The sequence below is a fragment of the Periophthalmus magnuspinnatus genome, chromosome 6, assembly GCF_009829125.3.
Source record: "Periophthalmus magnuspinnatus isolate fPerMag1 chromosome 6, fPerMag1.2.pri, whole genome shotgun sequence".
Classification (NCBI taxonomy): domain Eukaryota; kingdom Metazoa; phylum Chordata; class Actinopteri; order Gobiiformes; family Gobiidae; genus Periophthalmus; species Periophthalmus magnuspinnatus.
In genome coordinates, this window is record NC_047131.1 from 25,549,728 (window position 1) to 25,565,400 (window position 15,673).

Here is a 15,673-nt window from a genome sequence, read left to right on the forward strand (position 1 = left end):
AGTAGAAGAGGGGTAGAAAGATGGAGGAGGTCAGCAGGGGTCTCCCTGGGAAAGGTGCTGGTCTGGGCCAATGGCCAAGCAGGAACTGTCAGATGGGGGTGCGAGGGTGGGAGGGGTCTGAGCATTGTATAAGGATTCTATAACCATCAATGCATTTGTGTGTAAATTAATAAGTACAGCACATATGGATCCACGTTGAGTTTTTCAGCAATAATATGTTAAAATATTGAGATAATCGGTGGGGCATTAATCCACAAACAGCCTAATGTATATTTAACTGGGATCGATTTCAGTGTGCATCACTCATTCATTGTGCGAGTAACTGTAGCAGCTTTAGCACTTGTGGAAGCAGCTTGGGGATCAGAAACCTTTTTGCAGCAACCAGCTGAGCTCCTTTGATTCAAACATCAAAGCACCAGAGAAGAGGGAGAATGACATCTATGGCTTCTGTTTCCATGTCAGGCATTTAGTCAGTGCTGTTCTTCTGAGCTAGGCTTTATTGGACTAATATATTTCTCTGTTTGATTGTGCTAAAACATTTGTCACACTTCTATGCAGTTCAAGGACCTTTTGTGTGTGAAAATGATGAATGGTTATAAAAAGTTTTCAGAATTTATTAGACGGAGGAAAAGATTGTACCATTGAAAGTTTATGTACTTCTACAAACTTGCACAACGGAATCAGTAGGAGAAATAGTCAACCATTCTAACACTGTGTACCCTGGGCCAGTTTATGTCTGGCTAACATATTGTCCAACAGGGCCTAAACATTGAACGAAAAACGACACTTCACCGAAACACAGCGTTCCAAAGCAGTCTGCTAAAATATTGTATTCTTCTTAGTTTTATGATCACTTTTAAAAGCTCGACTTCTTTGATAAGTCTGTGTAACTCAGTTGTACGGGGGAGATTGAGAGACATGAAGAGAGCTGCGTGGGTGTCCCTTCATTAGAGTGTTTCACCAAGGCCTCACATCGTCTGGCCCATTATCGAGGCTCACTCCACGAACCGGAGTCCTATCAGGTGCACTCAGGCGGTCCGTCTCGTCCAACGCTTTTGGGTGAATTCCATGTCTTATCCTGGACCCCCTGCTTTCTTCCTCTCCTCTCTCTTCTCTTCCTCACATTCTGTGTCATATTTCTCCTCTGCTTCGTCCATCTGGAGCGTCCCCTCCCTCTGTCCCTCGGTCCCGTCCAGGCTGAGACACAGGGGTGAAGGCCAATGGCGGTAGGGGGACAGGCAGTGGGAGAGCTGGCGGGACCGGCGGAGACGTGTCAGCGCTATAATGAGTAACAACATGAAAGCTGGCAGAGGGTGGGAGGGAGGGAAGTCGACACTGCAGCGCCACAGATAAAGCGGGCCGAGTGCGGGGCCCTGTGGTACTCCGCGGCTTCATTTGTGGCACCAGAGAAGAGCAGCGTGCGTCGGCGTCTGCGTGCTCCTGCCTGGTTTTGTCTTTCTCTTCAACCACTTTCACTTTTTACCCTCCTCCTCCCTCGGCCAGCTATTCTCCTCATCTCAGCTCCTCTCGAGAATCCTCCTCTAATTTAACTTTTCATTGACATTTTTTTGCACTCCCCCTCCACCACCCTCCGCTTTTTCCCAGTTTGCCATTGGGCCTTGTCTTGCCAGGTCCCCTCGTGGCCCACTGACAAAGGCGCCGTTAAAAAGCCGTGTGATCCTCCATTTTAGCGCCAGCCACGCTAGTCAGAGGATTAGGGCTCTTTAATGACGCTAATCTCTCCTCCCCTTCTTTCTCAACAACCCCTCCACCTCCCAACCAACCCCATACAAAAAGTGGCTCCCCCAAGTCCCATCCCAGTGAGTCTCTTTGATTTCACTCCATCTTACTTCCTCTGACTTTTCAAAAAAAAAAAAAAAAAAGATACTGAACGTTTAGTAGGGCTGTAGTCCTTTAGTCATTTAGTTGATTAACTGGCCGATCGTGAAGTCAACCAAATTTCATATTAATCAACTATTATTTACTCAATATTATAAGAAACTGCAGAAAGTAGAAAGTAGGCAATAAGTTAGCTGGACGTTTTGACACCTCCCCTTGTAGTTGATTAATTGATGCACAGGGCATGTCTTTAGTTGACCAAGAATGTCCTAATATTTACAACATAGTAAATGCAATGAACACAAGCTGTTTCATTTTAATATGGCTGAAGATTGCTAATAATTCTCAGGAAAACCTTTTTGTCCATTAAAATTAGTTCAGAATAAAGTTAGGATTTTTTTATTTAGGGCATGTTTGTCAATTACTTCCATGCTCATTTTAATGAAGCCAACTAATATTTCTTAGGAAAACTTTATTGTCCATGTATATACTTAAAATGACTACAGTTACAATACCAGGACTCTTAGAAATATAGCACATCAGAATCACGTTCAGATTTTGCATGTATGACACATATGACAGTGAGAGAAATCTTTCTTGTCCCCAGTTTGTCGCCTGCACAGCTCTGTCGCTGAGCAGACATATGATAACACAGTGTTTGTTTTACTCTTCCCTCTCTGTCAACACTTACAGGCACAGCGCTTTGCCTCCTGCTTTACCGCTGAAGCTCGTGTTGATATCTCCATCTCTCCTATTTTCCTAAGCCGTTTTTCCGTCTTGCTTCCAGTCAAATTTATAATTCATGCCTTTTACATTTTTTTTACTTACCAGACCCCCCTGCAGAGTTTTATTTGCTCATCGCAGTGCCTACATTTTTCTGGAGATCGATACATCACAAGATTCTGTTTTCAATCCCCTCCCGGCGAATCCACTATAGACTCACACACACACTCAAAACACATATAATTAAAAAAAAAAAGGGTTGTATTTGCTGTTGACAGGTGTCTGGATATGTCTGACAAGCTGTGTTCATTTGTTGGGCTGTTTGCATTGCCAAAACATGAGCAACTCAAGTGTTTACACTCGTCATGAAATGATTTCCAATAAACAAACTGCCGCCCACATATTCAATTCTAGTAATACAGATTTTCTTTGTAATAGTTCTCTTTATACTAGAGCTGTAAAATGAATCACAATCAAATCGAAATTGCAATTTAAATGGACACAATTAGCAAACCTCAAAGGCAATTTTTGAAGTGCCATAATTTCCTCCTCAAACAGAAAAATATCTTCATATTCTGTATAAAATGCTAACCCTGTAGTTAAGATCTGTGCAAACATGTTCTGAAATGTGATTCTTGTATTAGTTTGTCAGTTCATATTTCAGTGGTTTTGTCTATTCTTCTGGATGACTTTAAAATATGAACTTCCTGAGAACTTCTGAGAATCCTGTGATTAAACACAAATTGCAAATCTATTCACAATCACAATGCTTTTTAGAAAAATGACAATTAGATATTTTTACCAAATCATGTGTAGCAAAATCAGGTATATTTTTCTCCAAATTGTAAATGATTTTGCTGCCTTGTGTCTTTCGGTGTGTAAATGCTAAATAGCCTAGCCGTGCTGTCTTTCCTGTAACGCATAGAAGAATATAAAGCACTATTCAGCCCCTCTTTTGTCACCCTGAATCCTTTCTGAAGTGTCTATTTAAGGAGTCGCGGCCTTTTTGTCACTCGCTGAACAGGAGGAACGCCACAAAAGAGAAAGGAAAGGGAGCTCTATGCATAATCTGCTATGTATGACAGATAAAGGCAAGAGAATATCACCATCTTTCCGCTCGGCTCTCCACATCTCCTAATCGCTTTTCCGACGTTTCAATCTGCCAGGGCCCTAATGAAAATATGATGAGGCGGATCTGGGCTCCTCAGGGACGGATGGAGGGATGGGTGAGGGGAGAGAGGGGAGGCACGGCAGCAGAGGGAGGATGAGGGAGAGAAAATACACTCTGTCCTTATTTCTGGGCTCCGTTGGGGATACATAGTTCTTGGAGCTTTCTATTTAGATGTTGCAGCCGCTGCCGGAGTGCATCTCTTTTCTGTTTTATTCTCCTCCTTTATCTCTGCCATCCTCATTTTCCCCCTGTATGTATAACCAGGATAAATGTGTTTATTTTTTGTTTATATGCGCTTACTCTCATTTTAAACTCCCTTAGGCTGCTTTGTGCCTTCCAAGAAAGATATAACTTCTTCATAATCATTCTAATGCTCCGTGATTTAGCCCCCCACTTTTTTAATCCAGAGGCTGTAAACAAAAGAGGAATATACCCAATCTATTTGAAACTTTATTTGCAAATGTAAGCTTTTCCAGTGTTTTTGTTTTAAATAAATCTGGGAAATTTGTACATTTGATACTTAATGCCAGCTTGTCATCTGTGAACTCTTTTTAACAATGTACAATTGAAAGTGTATTGGCACTGTATGAAATAACCATTTTATTTTTTATTCTATAGAAGTGTTACGTTTGACATTTTAACCTATCCGAGTTTAACAACTAATCTGAAACATAAAAAATCTGTCTAAACTTAAACTGAAATGTGAAAGTCACTAAATGGCCTCACTGAAATATATAATACTTCATCTTCACAAACAAGTAGACAATAAAAAGGCATAAGCCGTTTTGTACATTTTCTTAACATATGCTGTGGCTGTTTCGTTTGTCAGATGGTGATGATGACCCAGCAGGCCTATCCTGGGTGCCTTCTTCGCCCTCCAGTAAAGATGTGGCGTCGCCCTCGCAGATGCCCGACGGCTGTGACCCAGGCATGGCCACAGGCGGAGAGGAGGAGGGAGGGGCCGGGCTGCCCTACCCCTGCCAGTTCTGTGACAAGTCCTTCAGGTACACGACTCCCTGGAGACACAGCAGCCTGCTTCTCACTGGATTATGGACATTAGTGAGAATGTCATTTTTAGACAAGTGCCAAGTGACTTACACATTTGACTTGAGCGGACCACAAGAGTTATATACTTTTAAACCAATAATTAAAAATTGAAAATATTAATGAGGTAGATAAAAGGCACATATTAAAGAGAACAAATAAGTAGTATTAAAGACAAATTGAGGTTAAGTTTAGGCTTTTGGAGCAGACTATACAGCTATAACTCCAGTTATTATGATTGTGACAGTGGTCTTTATCATGTTTTTAACCTTTTTTCCTTGTCCTTGCAGTCGTCTGAGTTACTTGAAACGCCATGAGCAGATCCATAGCGACAAACTGCCTTTCAAGTGCACCTTCTGCAGCCGCCTGTTCAAACACAAGAGGAGTCGAGACCGCCATGTCAAACTGCACACAGGTACTATACGTATGTATATCTATATATGTTTATATATGCGCACTTCTATACAGACAACTTTTTATTGTTGCTATTTGTCACATAATTTACCTTTTCAACAGGAGACAAGAAATACAGTTGTCAGGAGTGTGAAGCTGCTTTCTCTCGCTCTGATCATTTAAAAATCCATCTCAAAACTCACAGGTAATTTTTCTTATAAAAATATTTTGTACCAAGCAATGAAATGGCCGTGATACAAACACTAAAATCCTTCTTTTTGTTTAGTTCGAGCAAACCCTTTAAGTGTAGTGTGTGTAAGCGAGGTTTTTCTTCAACATCATCACTGCAGAGCCACATGCAGGTATAGTTAAACCAGAAGGTTAGCTCTTGTGACCTAAAGTGCTTCCACAGTATAAATAAAACACCACATCGGGCTATTTCATGAGGCGTGCTTTCTGTTGGTCTCAGGCTCATCGTAAGAACAGGGAGCACCTGGCCCTGAGGGGTGACCGGGACGGTGGTAAAAGGGGTGCAGGGGGAGAGGGCGACCTGGAGCAGGACCTGTATATGTGTGATTACTGTGAGGAGACGTTCAGCCAGACCGACGAGCTGGAGAAACACGTTCTGACCAGACACCCCCAGCTGTCCGACCGCGCTGACTTGCAATGCATCCACTGTCCCGAGATCTTTCTAGACGAGGCCTCCCTACTCACTCATATTGAAACCCAGCATGCCAACCGCAAACACAAGTACTACAGCTTTTTGCTCTATAACTTTTAAAACCACAAACTTCTAGCAATATACTATGAATTATTCAGAACTTGGAGGCCTAATTGGAAATTTTCTGTGTTTTTAGATGCCCAGTGTGCTCTGAACAATTTCCTTCTGTGGAGGATGTGTATTGCCACCTAGACAGCCATCGGCAGCCAGACTCATCCAATCACAGCGCAGCAAGTCCCGACCCGGCTCTGGGCAGTGTGGCATCTATGAGCTCAGCCACTCCAGACTCCAGTGCCAGCCTGGAGAGAGGGTCCACACCAGACTCCACCCTAAAGCCCAGCCAGGGCAGTGAGCGGGCGCGCAGGAGGGGCACAGACACGACAGAAGAGATAGGGATAACTCTGGGACATCAAAGTGGAGGCCAGTTTCATAGTTGTTAAATCTATTTCTTGCCACATGTAATAGAGAAAGTAGGGCTATGGGATGGACTATGCAGACTAAAACACATGAAAAGATATTTTTTATAACAAAGACATTAGAATTATTATATCAAAATATAAATACATATTCTATATTTACAAGCATTTATTCTTTGGATTTCTCCCTTGTTGATAATGCATTTAAAAAGTCAGTGTACAATAGAAAATAGTTTGAATAATTGACTAAATGAAAAATCACTTGCTGACTACTGAAATAATCATCAGTTGCAGCCCTATACATTGCATCCCTTAAATATTTTTTATTATTCCTCAGGTGGTGGAAATAACTGGTCAAAAGTCACCTACTCGTGCCCTTATTGTTCCAAGAGAGACTTCCACAGCCTGGCCGTGCTGGAGATTCACTTGAAGACCATCCATGCAGATAAGCCCCAGCAGAGCCACACGTGTCAGCTGTGCTTGGAGACACTGCCCACCCTGTACAACCTGAATGAACATGTGCGTAAAGCGCACCGCTCCAGCTCGGGAGGGAGTGCAACTACTGCCTCTTTTCCCCTACTGCAGTTCACCAATGTCACCGCCTTCCACTGTAACTACTGCCCCGACATGTTTGCCGACATCAACTCTCTCCAGGAGCACATTCGGGTGTCCCATTGTCTGCCAGGGGGCATTGTAGCAGGATCCACCACTCTAGGTTTGTATAAGGTTATTGCATTTTATAGACATTTGGGTATCTGTAGAAATATACTATAATAATAAAATATCTTTGTGCTTGTAGAAGGAAACCATGCCTTCTTCTGCAACCAGTGCTCTATGGGATTTTTGACTGAGTCGTCACTGACAGAACATATACAGCAGACACATTGTACCTCTGCTTCAGGAGGAGGGTCTGGCTCTGGAGGAGGTGTGGCTAAATTAGAATCCCCTGTTCTACAAGCCGCATCCCAATCTTTTATGGAGGTAAGACTCTAAATGAAATCTATTTGAATCAAGGCAACACCAATTTTCAACTTTAAAATAGCTGATAGCACTCTGGTTAAACAATCACAGTGTTTTAGCTGTCAGTGGTTTAGCTCATTAATTGGTAAGCTGTTACAGACTAAACGGCACTTTTTGTCAGAGCCTAATGAAGTGTGTAATGAAACACTGCTCATCTAAGCCTAAATTAAATACCCTTTAATCACATTCAATCAGCTATTTTTTACTGTGGTAAAAGAACATATTTAATAAGATTAAAAAGATCAGAGCGTTAGTGTGCATTCTTGTGCTCTGCAGGTGTATTCTTGCCCGTACTGCACCAACTCTCCTATCTTTGGCTCACTCCTCAAGCTCACCAAGCATATAAAAGAAAACCACAAAAACATCCCACTGGCCAACAACAAGCGGCAGGCAAAAATGGCAGATCTTAGTCCCGCCTCCTCTGATGTGGAAATCTCATCCCCCAAACGTCACAGACTGGGCGGGGACTCAACACCTTCTGTGGGGAGTAACGGAGATTACCCATGTAACCAGTGTGACATGAGGTTTTCCAGCTTTGAAGGTTTCCAGGCCCATCTCAAGTCCCATTTAGAGATGCTGCTGAGACGCCAGTCCTGCCCTCAGTGCAACAAGGAAGACTTTGAATCCCAGGAGGCTTTGCTGCAACACCTGACCGTGCATTACACCACCACCTCCACCCAGTATGTGTGTGAAAGCTGTGATAAGCAGTTCTCTTCTGTGGACGATCTCCAAAAGCACCTGCTGGACATGCATACGTTTGTCTTATACCACTGCACTCTCTGCCAGGAGGTCTTTGACTCCAAGGTCTCAATCCAGGTATGTGATTCTTTTTGATGTATGCAAAAATATGAAGGTGATTATCTTTTAAAGACATCTGGAGTATCTTTATGAACATATTGGAAATAATCTTGTTGGGATTTTCTCACATCTGCCCTCATAGGTGCATTTGGCAGTAAAACATAGCAATGAGAAGAAGCTGTTCCGCTGCACAGCCTGTGCCTGGGACTTCAGAAAAGAGACAGACCTCCAGCTTCACGTCAAGCACAACCATCTGGGCCAGAGGTCAGGCCTGCCAGGGGTGCTCGGAGCAGGTACACTCTGATGTTACTCAAAAAATTAACATTCTACACCCTTTCCAGACTCTTTAACTTACAGGAAAATCTATGGTCCTATATTGCCTCACTAATTCTTTTTATTAGTGATTTTCATTGTTAATTGTGATTAATATGTTAAATTGTGGAAGGAGCACGGGTTGTTCAAGTAAATACTTATTCTCAAAAATGCCTTCTTTTTCATTTGGCTGATATATTTTTCATTTTATGCATAAAGTTTTTGACCATTTGACATTCGTGGCTTTTAAAATTTCAATTTAATTTAATCTCTATATATCAACAGGCAAGATATTGCATAAACCAATATTTGTAATAAAATTAACTTTCCTCTGTTTTGCTTTTTTAAATATATGTTTTCTTGTTGTGTACCTTCCAGGCCTTAAGCCAAGAAAATGCATTTTCTGTGGAGAGACGTTTGGAACTGAAGTGGAGCTCCAGTGCCACATCACGACACACAGCAAGAAGTTCACTTGTCGCTTCTGTGGCAAAGCGTTCCATGCCATTTCACTGCTCGAGAGGCACTTGAGAGAGAAGCACTGCATCTTCGATGGCGCGAGCATCACTGGTAATGGAGGAGGGACAGGGAGCAGCAGCAGCCAGAACGGGACCCCCAATGGCCTCACACAGCCCTCCAAACGAGGAGGTAGTGGGACTAATTCAGGAGGAGTGGACAGGGCAAGTGTTGCAGCTACAGAGCAAGCTGAAATTCAGAACATGTTGCTCAAAAGTGGAGTGGTGGGAGGAGGTCAGGGTGGCGACTCAACTAATAGCCATGAGGCGAGTGGAGGTGAGGAGGAACTGGACAATTCTGAGCCTATGTATGCCTGTGATATCTGTGGAGCAGCCTACACCATGGAATCCCTATTACAAAACCACAGGCTGCGCGATCACAACATCCGACCCGGAGAGGATGATGCAGGTAAGGTCTCTTCATCTTAGTTATCTTCACATACTTTTCTTAGTGATCAATATTTAGCAAAAACAAAACTTTGATTTGTTTCAAAAGGTTCTCGAAAGAAAAAGGCGGACTTCATCAAAGGCAACCACAAGTGCAATGTGTGCTCCAGGACATTCTTCTCTGAGAATGGGCTTCGGGAACATGCTCAGACGCACCGAGGCCCAGCAAAGCACTACATGTGTCCCATCTGCGGAGAGCGCTTCCCCTCTCTGTTAACCCTTACAGAACACAAGGTAAGTTTTCTGCTCCAGTCTGTATTACTGAAGATTGAACTAAAGAACAAATGAAATCATTGAATGTCCTTGTAGGATAAGAACAGCGACTTAACAAGCACTCACTACTCTGTTGTGTTCAAAGTAGTTTGTTCGTTTGTTCAAGCCTCTTATGTACTCTATGTGTACCTGTCTGGCTGTTTTGATCCTCAACTTCTTTTGAGTTGTGACTTGAAAACTCTTCTTCTCCTCTGAGAGATAATTTGTGCTTTACCACCCTACAGGAAAATGTTTGCATATTCAAAAATGTGTTGTGTAATGCAGCTCGAGCTATTATACCAACAGTGTTAAATATGTTTACATAAACACCATGCCACAGCTGGAGCTGCAGGCATTTTCTGATTTGGTTTGGAGAATTCTTGTTCTTTTCCAAATAATATGCCTTTTGCAAAAAATGTAGTTCTTAGGTAATGTACATAGAAGTTGTTTGTTGATCTTTTTTCTACTGACTATAGCAAAATGTACTGAGGCAAGTAAAATGTGATCACTGGAGCAGAACTGATTATATGTAATTAGATATTTGACAAATCCAAACCAATAAGGAAATTATCGACATGGGCCAAACAACTTCATCATGCAGTCTTCATCAAAGTTATTCCTTTGATAATTTAGTTTCAGTAGATAATTTGTGTGTGTGTGTGTGTGTTTGTGTATGTGTGGTTGTGTGCAGGTGACCCACAGTAAAAGCCTGGACACAGGCACCTGTCGGATCTGTAAGATGCCCCTGCAGAGTGAGGAGGAGTTCATAGAGCACTGTCAGATGCACCCTGACCTGCGTAACTCTCTGACGGGCTTTCGCTGCGTGGTGTGCATGCAGACCGTCACCTCCACACTGGAGCTCAAAATACATGGCACCTTCCACATGCAGAAGCTCTCGTCGGGGTCGGCTCTAGGTGGAGCTGCAGCCGGAGGTGGCAATGGAGGAGGGAACGGCTCGGCCTCCTCGTCTCCCAATGGGCAGCTGCAGCAGCACAAGCTGTACAAGTGTGCTTTCTGTCTCAAGGAGTTCAAGAACAAAGGAGAGCTGGTCAAGCTGGACGTCAATGGCCTGCCTTATGGCCTCTGTGCTGGCTGCATGAGCAGGTTTGTACCTTCATATATCAACCCTCTGGTATGTACAATATTTTGACATATATGTGATATATTTTTCATATATCACCAAGGCATGCAGGCAAAGGCAAAGTGAAAAACTAAAATAGTACAGTAAAAAAAAACAGTTCAGTCTGTTGTGCTTGTTACTGTGATTCTATTTTCATGACAAGAATAATCTGTTTTTAAACTAAACAGAGGAACCAACGGCCAAAGTCCCAGTCAGGGAGGAGCTACCACACCAGGGGAGGTGGTGGGAGACAAGCCTTTGGCTGGGCTGCGGTGTCCAGAGTGTGGGGTGAAGTTTGAGAGCCTGGAGGACCTGGAGAGCCACGTCCAGACAGACCACCCTGAGGTCAGCCCGGAAAACAGTGCCAAGAAGGCTGAAGCTTCCCCAGCGCCTAAGGTGAGGTGTGAGGTAGTAGATAGTTATGTGATTACGGGCTAATCAAGAATTATAATGCACATAGATGTAATAGAAGAGGAGATATTAGTAGAGGCCATTAGAGGCCACTTTGTGTTTTGTTGGAGGAAGGAAAGATGCCATATAAACCTATGTTGAAATGTGTGTTGTTGTGTTGTCATATGTGTAGCGCTGTGCTTGTGTGTGTATTCTTGTATACCTGTGTGCATGTGTGTAAGGCCAGCCCACTGGGTCCTGCGGCTGGGCGTGCTGAGGCATTGTGGGAGCTGTTCGCTCTACTTGATATTGACAGTCAGGCTCCCCGGGACGAGCCGCGTGTCGGGGGAAGAGAGAGAGTGTCAGGCATGCGTGTGCGTATGTGTGTGTTGGAGCAGTTTCCAGGGACCCTCCGTCTTACCTGCACCTTTGTTTGTGCTTAGTCTAACAGCACAAAACAGGCTGTGTGTGAGTGAGTGTGTGCGAGTGTAGCCGCTGTAACGGGCAGGAGCAAAGGAAGTGAGGCCTTTGTGTATTTTGTATGTGTTTGTGCATCAGTGATCGCAGTGTGCCATGAATGGATAAGCAGAGCTGCTCTCATATTTTGTTTCTCTGGATTTGCTTTGCTTCCTCCTTTTCTTCTGTCTTGTCCTCTGTTCTGCTACACTTCACTCTTTTGACATGTGGTTCGTTGCATCTTTATCCAAACCACACATACACAAATATTACTAAATGGTTCTTCCATATAGCAAATAAAACATTTTTGGGTACAAGAACATAAAGGGTTATGAGTGTGATTTATTCCATCAGTAATTGTTATATATTGATCTTTTATGGAATATTTATCTTTCAGAAAAAGACGTACCAGTGCATCAAATGCCAAATGACGTTTGAGACGGAAAGAGAGATCCAGATTCACGTGGCCAATCACATGATTGGTGAGTGGTCATTTATTTTCTGTTGTCTTTAACTTTCTCACACAAATCCATTCATTACACACATTTTGCACACCAGCAGCACTACTTTGTGTTTTGGCAGAAAGATGGGTGTTCTTCATATAGCTTCCTAAAGAAATTGTCTGGTAGGCCTATGCCCAACCATACGTTTTGAACAAAAATGTATGGCTGCATTTTTCTGTGAACTGCAAATGTATTATACAAATCACATTCATTCATTCAGCTTGTAAAGGTCTAAATTGTAGGGTTAGCAGGTATTTTCCAGATAAAATCTAAATATTTGGTTATTTGCAGATGATTATCTTAATAATTTCAGCCCTTGAAATTTGATCATTTTGACAATTTAAAATTACAATTTTGATACTACTAATTGTGATCCTGCTCTGTTATTATTCATAGGATTCGACCTAAAGCTAGTTTAATCAGAACTTCCCCAGACATTTTTTATGCATGTACCACCAGTTTGCTGCCTTGGCATTGCTGTCGTCATGGAGATTAACGAGTGGGACCCTTGGGCTCTGCTTGGCCCCAGGCTGACAGGTGATCCCAGAGACACCGATGAGTTCTGTGTGTTTGTAAGCACTGACACTGCTCTCAGTCGACTGCTAATGTCTGGAGAGCTCTGAACACAAGTACAGCTGGAGTAAGTTTTCCTGTGCTCCCTGGGGTCCACAAACACACCATAAGTATAGTGATGGTCATCTTTTATTTAGTATACTGCTTCTTTTGGCCCTATGTCCTCGCTCTCACCCGCATTATAAACAAGTGGCTTCTCTTTTTTCTGCCTGTTGTGTGCCTCGTCTCCCAGTGCTGCTGCCCTGAACTCCTCCATCTAATCCTCCATCATGTAGCTCCATCTCGCCTCTGTTCTGGCACTGACAGACACGCTGCCTCTTCACCTCCTCACTCACACTACCACTGCACTGCATTTCTCAAGCTCTGGTCTGTAAAGCACATGTACAGTTGGCCTGACCAGACCACATGTACAGTTAGACTTACCAGAGGTTTTGGGTTAATTAACGTGTCAATAGTACAAAGACATAATATGAGAAAAAAAATATCCTATACACAATAGAGAGATCAGCCTCTTACTTGTCTCTGTGGAGATGTTTTTGCTTTGCCTAAAATCCCCCAGTATGGCATTAAACTTATCTATCTCCACAGTGACAAGCAGGGAACACCAGATCAATATCAGATATGTGGTTAAGGTGAATCTGCTTTGAGTAAGGTGTTGTTTGTGAGAAGCCAGAGAAGTTGTACATGGCATCATTGACAATTTGCTGGATTTAAGATGAAAAAAAAACAACAAACAAAACATTTTATATGGATATGTTATTAATTGCCTAATCTGATCTCTCCATAAATAATGGGGTGTTCATGGCATATTTAGGTCATGTTATAAATGTCTTGTTATTTTAAGCTTTGATTTGATAATTATGCTGTCAAGTAACTTAAATATATGGAAATGTGCCATTTTTCAAAGTGCCGGTACTGGTTTAGATAGTGTTGTCCACTACTGCTATGTTGCTGTATGTGAGGCCTAACATGTATCTCACTTTTTTACCTGTTGTTTTTTTTATTGGGTATGTACCTCATTTAAGTAATTATTAAAACTTAAATAAATTACACATTTCCATTTTTAGCAATCCCTGCACTGACAGTGATTCACAGGGTGGCTCCTACAAGCCCCAGCTTCAACACAGGAGTTAATTAAAGCTTCATGTGGTCATTGGCTGCTGTAGAGGCCTGAAGGGAGAAGGCTAGACCACCACTCCAGAGGAGGCAATCAGAGGTTAAAAGGGCAAATGAGCAGAAAAGACTTCTAAGACTGATTTGCTATACCGTTTTTTGCCAAGCATCTGATTTTAATGAGATGTATAAGAGGTATAAAATATTTTAACCAGTAATTGTCCAATTTTTTACACATTCAGTGAGGGTGTTTTGGTTTGTGGCTAGTGAGAAGTTGCAGATACTATCTATGTTGCCACAAGGTGTCAGTAATGCAACAATGAAAATGTTTCTTTATTAGTGTACTATTGATGTACTGAAATTGATTTTGATGTACGTATATTATACATTATTTGTAAGGGGGTGAGACACAAGATGAGAAACAAAATCGGATCCACCAGAAAAGGGCGAGACATAATTTCTAATAATAAATTGCGTGATTCACAGCACAATTTAGGTCATACAATTTATATTTTTTGACATTATGCGACTACAGACTAATAGTGACCACATTAAATAGTAGAGCAGTGCTGACCTCCTATTGAATAGCCTCTCTGGTACCACATTGTCTCATTGTTGTGTACAGTATCTTTCAGGAAGTAGCTTGTGTGTTGTTGTTCTTGTGTGTTCTGGGTTTTGAGTGTGTGCGTGTGCTGTGAGCGCGTCCCACCTGAGTGCGAGGATGTGTAATCACAGAGCTGGCTGTGTTGAACACTGCTGAGCAGGTGGGAAAGGCGCTGAAGGCTGGAGGAAGTGGATCTGAAGGCAGAATATAGGCACTATTTATTTGTGTTTTTGGCTGGGCTCACTTGGGGGGAGACTTCTCACAAAAAGGAGATGTGAGGGGGTTAGCGTGGAGATGAGACATGACAGAAAAAGTAGTGCGCGCTGGAGCGGAGGGTGGTGTAGCGGCGCTGGAGTAGAGCGATGACAGTCAAGTTTTTATCTCTGCGTGGGTACTCTACTGTGCACTTTGCCTGACAGGAAACACCACACAGGAGTTTACACTTACAACACTGGTAAAATGCTCCCTTTTTGAGGGCATTATCCAGCCATTTTACATGACTATACAGTCTTCTGCTCTGAAACTTTTCATATTTAGTGTATTACATGTGTATATGTAAACCACTGCAGAGATGCAGTAATATACAGAGTTTATGTTGTCATTGTTTTACAACAGATGGATGCAACAAAAATTACTTTGAGCTAATAGCCAAGTGTCATATGTGTGGTTTTATTGTACAATAGTTGAGCACATTTCTTTCATTTACTGTATAATACTACATAAAAGACTGCAGCATCAAGTCTAGATTGGTCAGGTGTTTTGTCCATTCACCAGCACAGCCTTTCCCACAGCAGCATTAAGAACATGTCTTTAGTGTAATTATATGTGTGTTAGCTTGTCACAGCTGCTATAGTAAGGCTGCTGAGTGTGTAGGAAGCCATCTATAGGTTTTATACCACTGCACTGAACACCAGGCTGTTTTTGTCAATCACTGACTTCATATTTTATTTGAGAACTGCTAATAGAGTGTACAGTTAACTTTCCCATTTATATATATCTAATATGAGGTTTGTGTTCCTTCCCCTCGGTACAATCTGTGGTCACTCAGTATGTTTATGTGTAGACACAGAAGATGCAGTTGATTTGGACACTTGGATTGAAAGATGACTTTGATGATTATCATGTTATGAGCACAGCTAAGTGGTGCTCTGCATGTAAACATACTGACTGAAAGTTCTTCTAACCCTGCCCATTTTCTTGCTTCCCCATCCCCACCTGCCTATTGGATGGCCAATAGATGAACCCACCTGTCGGCCAGGTTTGTTC

At 42.4% G+C, this 15,673-nt stretch overlaps 1 protein-coding gene across 3 annotated transcripts in view; it reads left to right on the forward strand.

The window, feature by feature from the left end:
• The window catches only part of znf423 (zinc finger protein 423), a 116,177-nt gene that overhangs the window by 46,838 nt on the left and 53,666 nt on the right, over positions 1-15,673 (forward strand). For all 3 annotated transcript variants that reach the window (XM_055222431.1, XM_033967730.2, XM_055222430.1), the window contains exons 4-18: positions 4,563-4,737; positions 5,068-5,192; positions 5,294-5,375; positions 5,457-5,532; positions 5,640-5,920; positions 6,028-6,311; positions 6,645-7,022; positions 7,107-7,288; positions 7,604-8,143; positions 8,268-8,418; positions 8,816-9,358; positions 9,446-9,630; positions 10,340-10,752; positions 10,957-11,164; positions 12,012-12,096. In XM_055222431.1, coding sequence (XP_055078406.1) covers positions 4,563-4,737; positions 5,068-5,192; positions 5,294-5,375; positions 5,457-5,532; positions 5,640-5,920; positions 6,028-6,311; positions 6,645-7,022; positions 7,107-7,288; positions 7,604-8,143; positions 8,268-8,418; positions 8,816-9,358; positions 9,446-9,630; positions 10,340-10,752; positions 10,957-11,164; positions 12,012-12,096 — 3,708 coding nt within the window. The remainder of the gene's footprint in view (positions 1-4,562; positions 4,738-5,067; positions 5,193-5,293; positions 5,376-5,456; positions 5,533-5,639; positions 5,921-6,027; positions 6,312-6,644; positions 7,023-7,106; positions 7,289-7,603; positions 8,144-8,267; positions 8,419-8,815; positions 9,359-9,445; positions 9,631-10,339; positions 10,753-10,956; positions 11,165-12,011; positions 12,097-15,673) is intronic.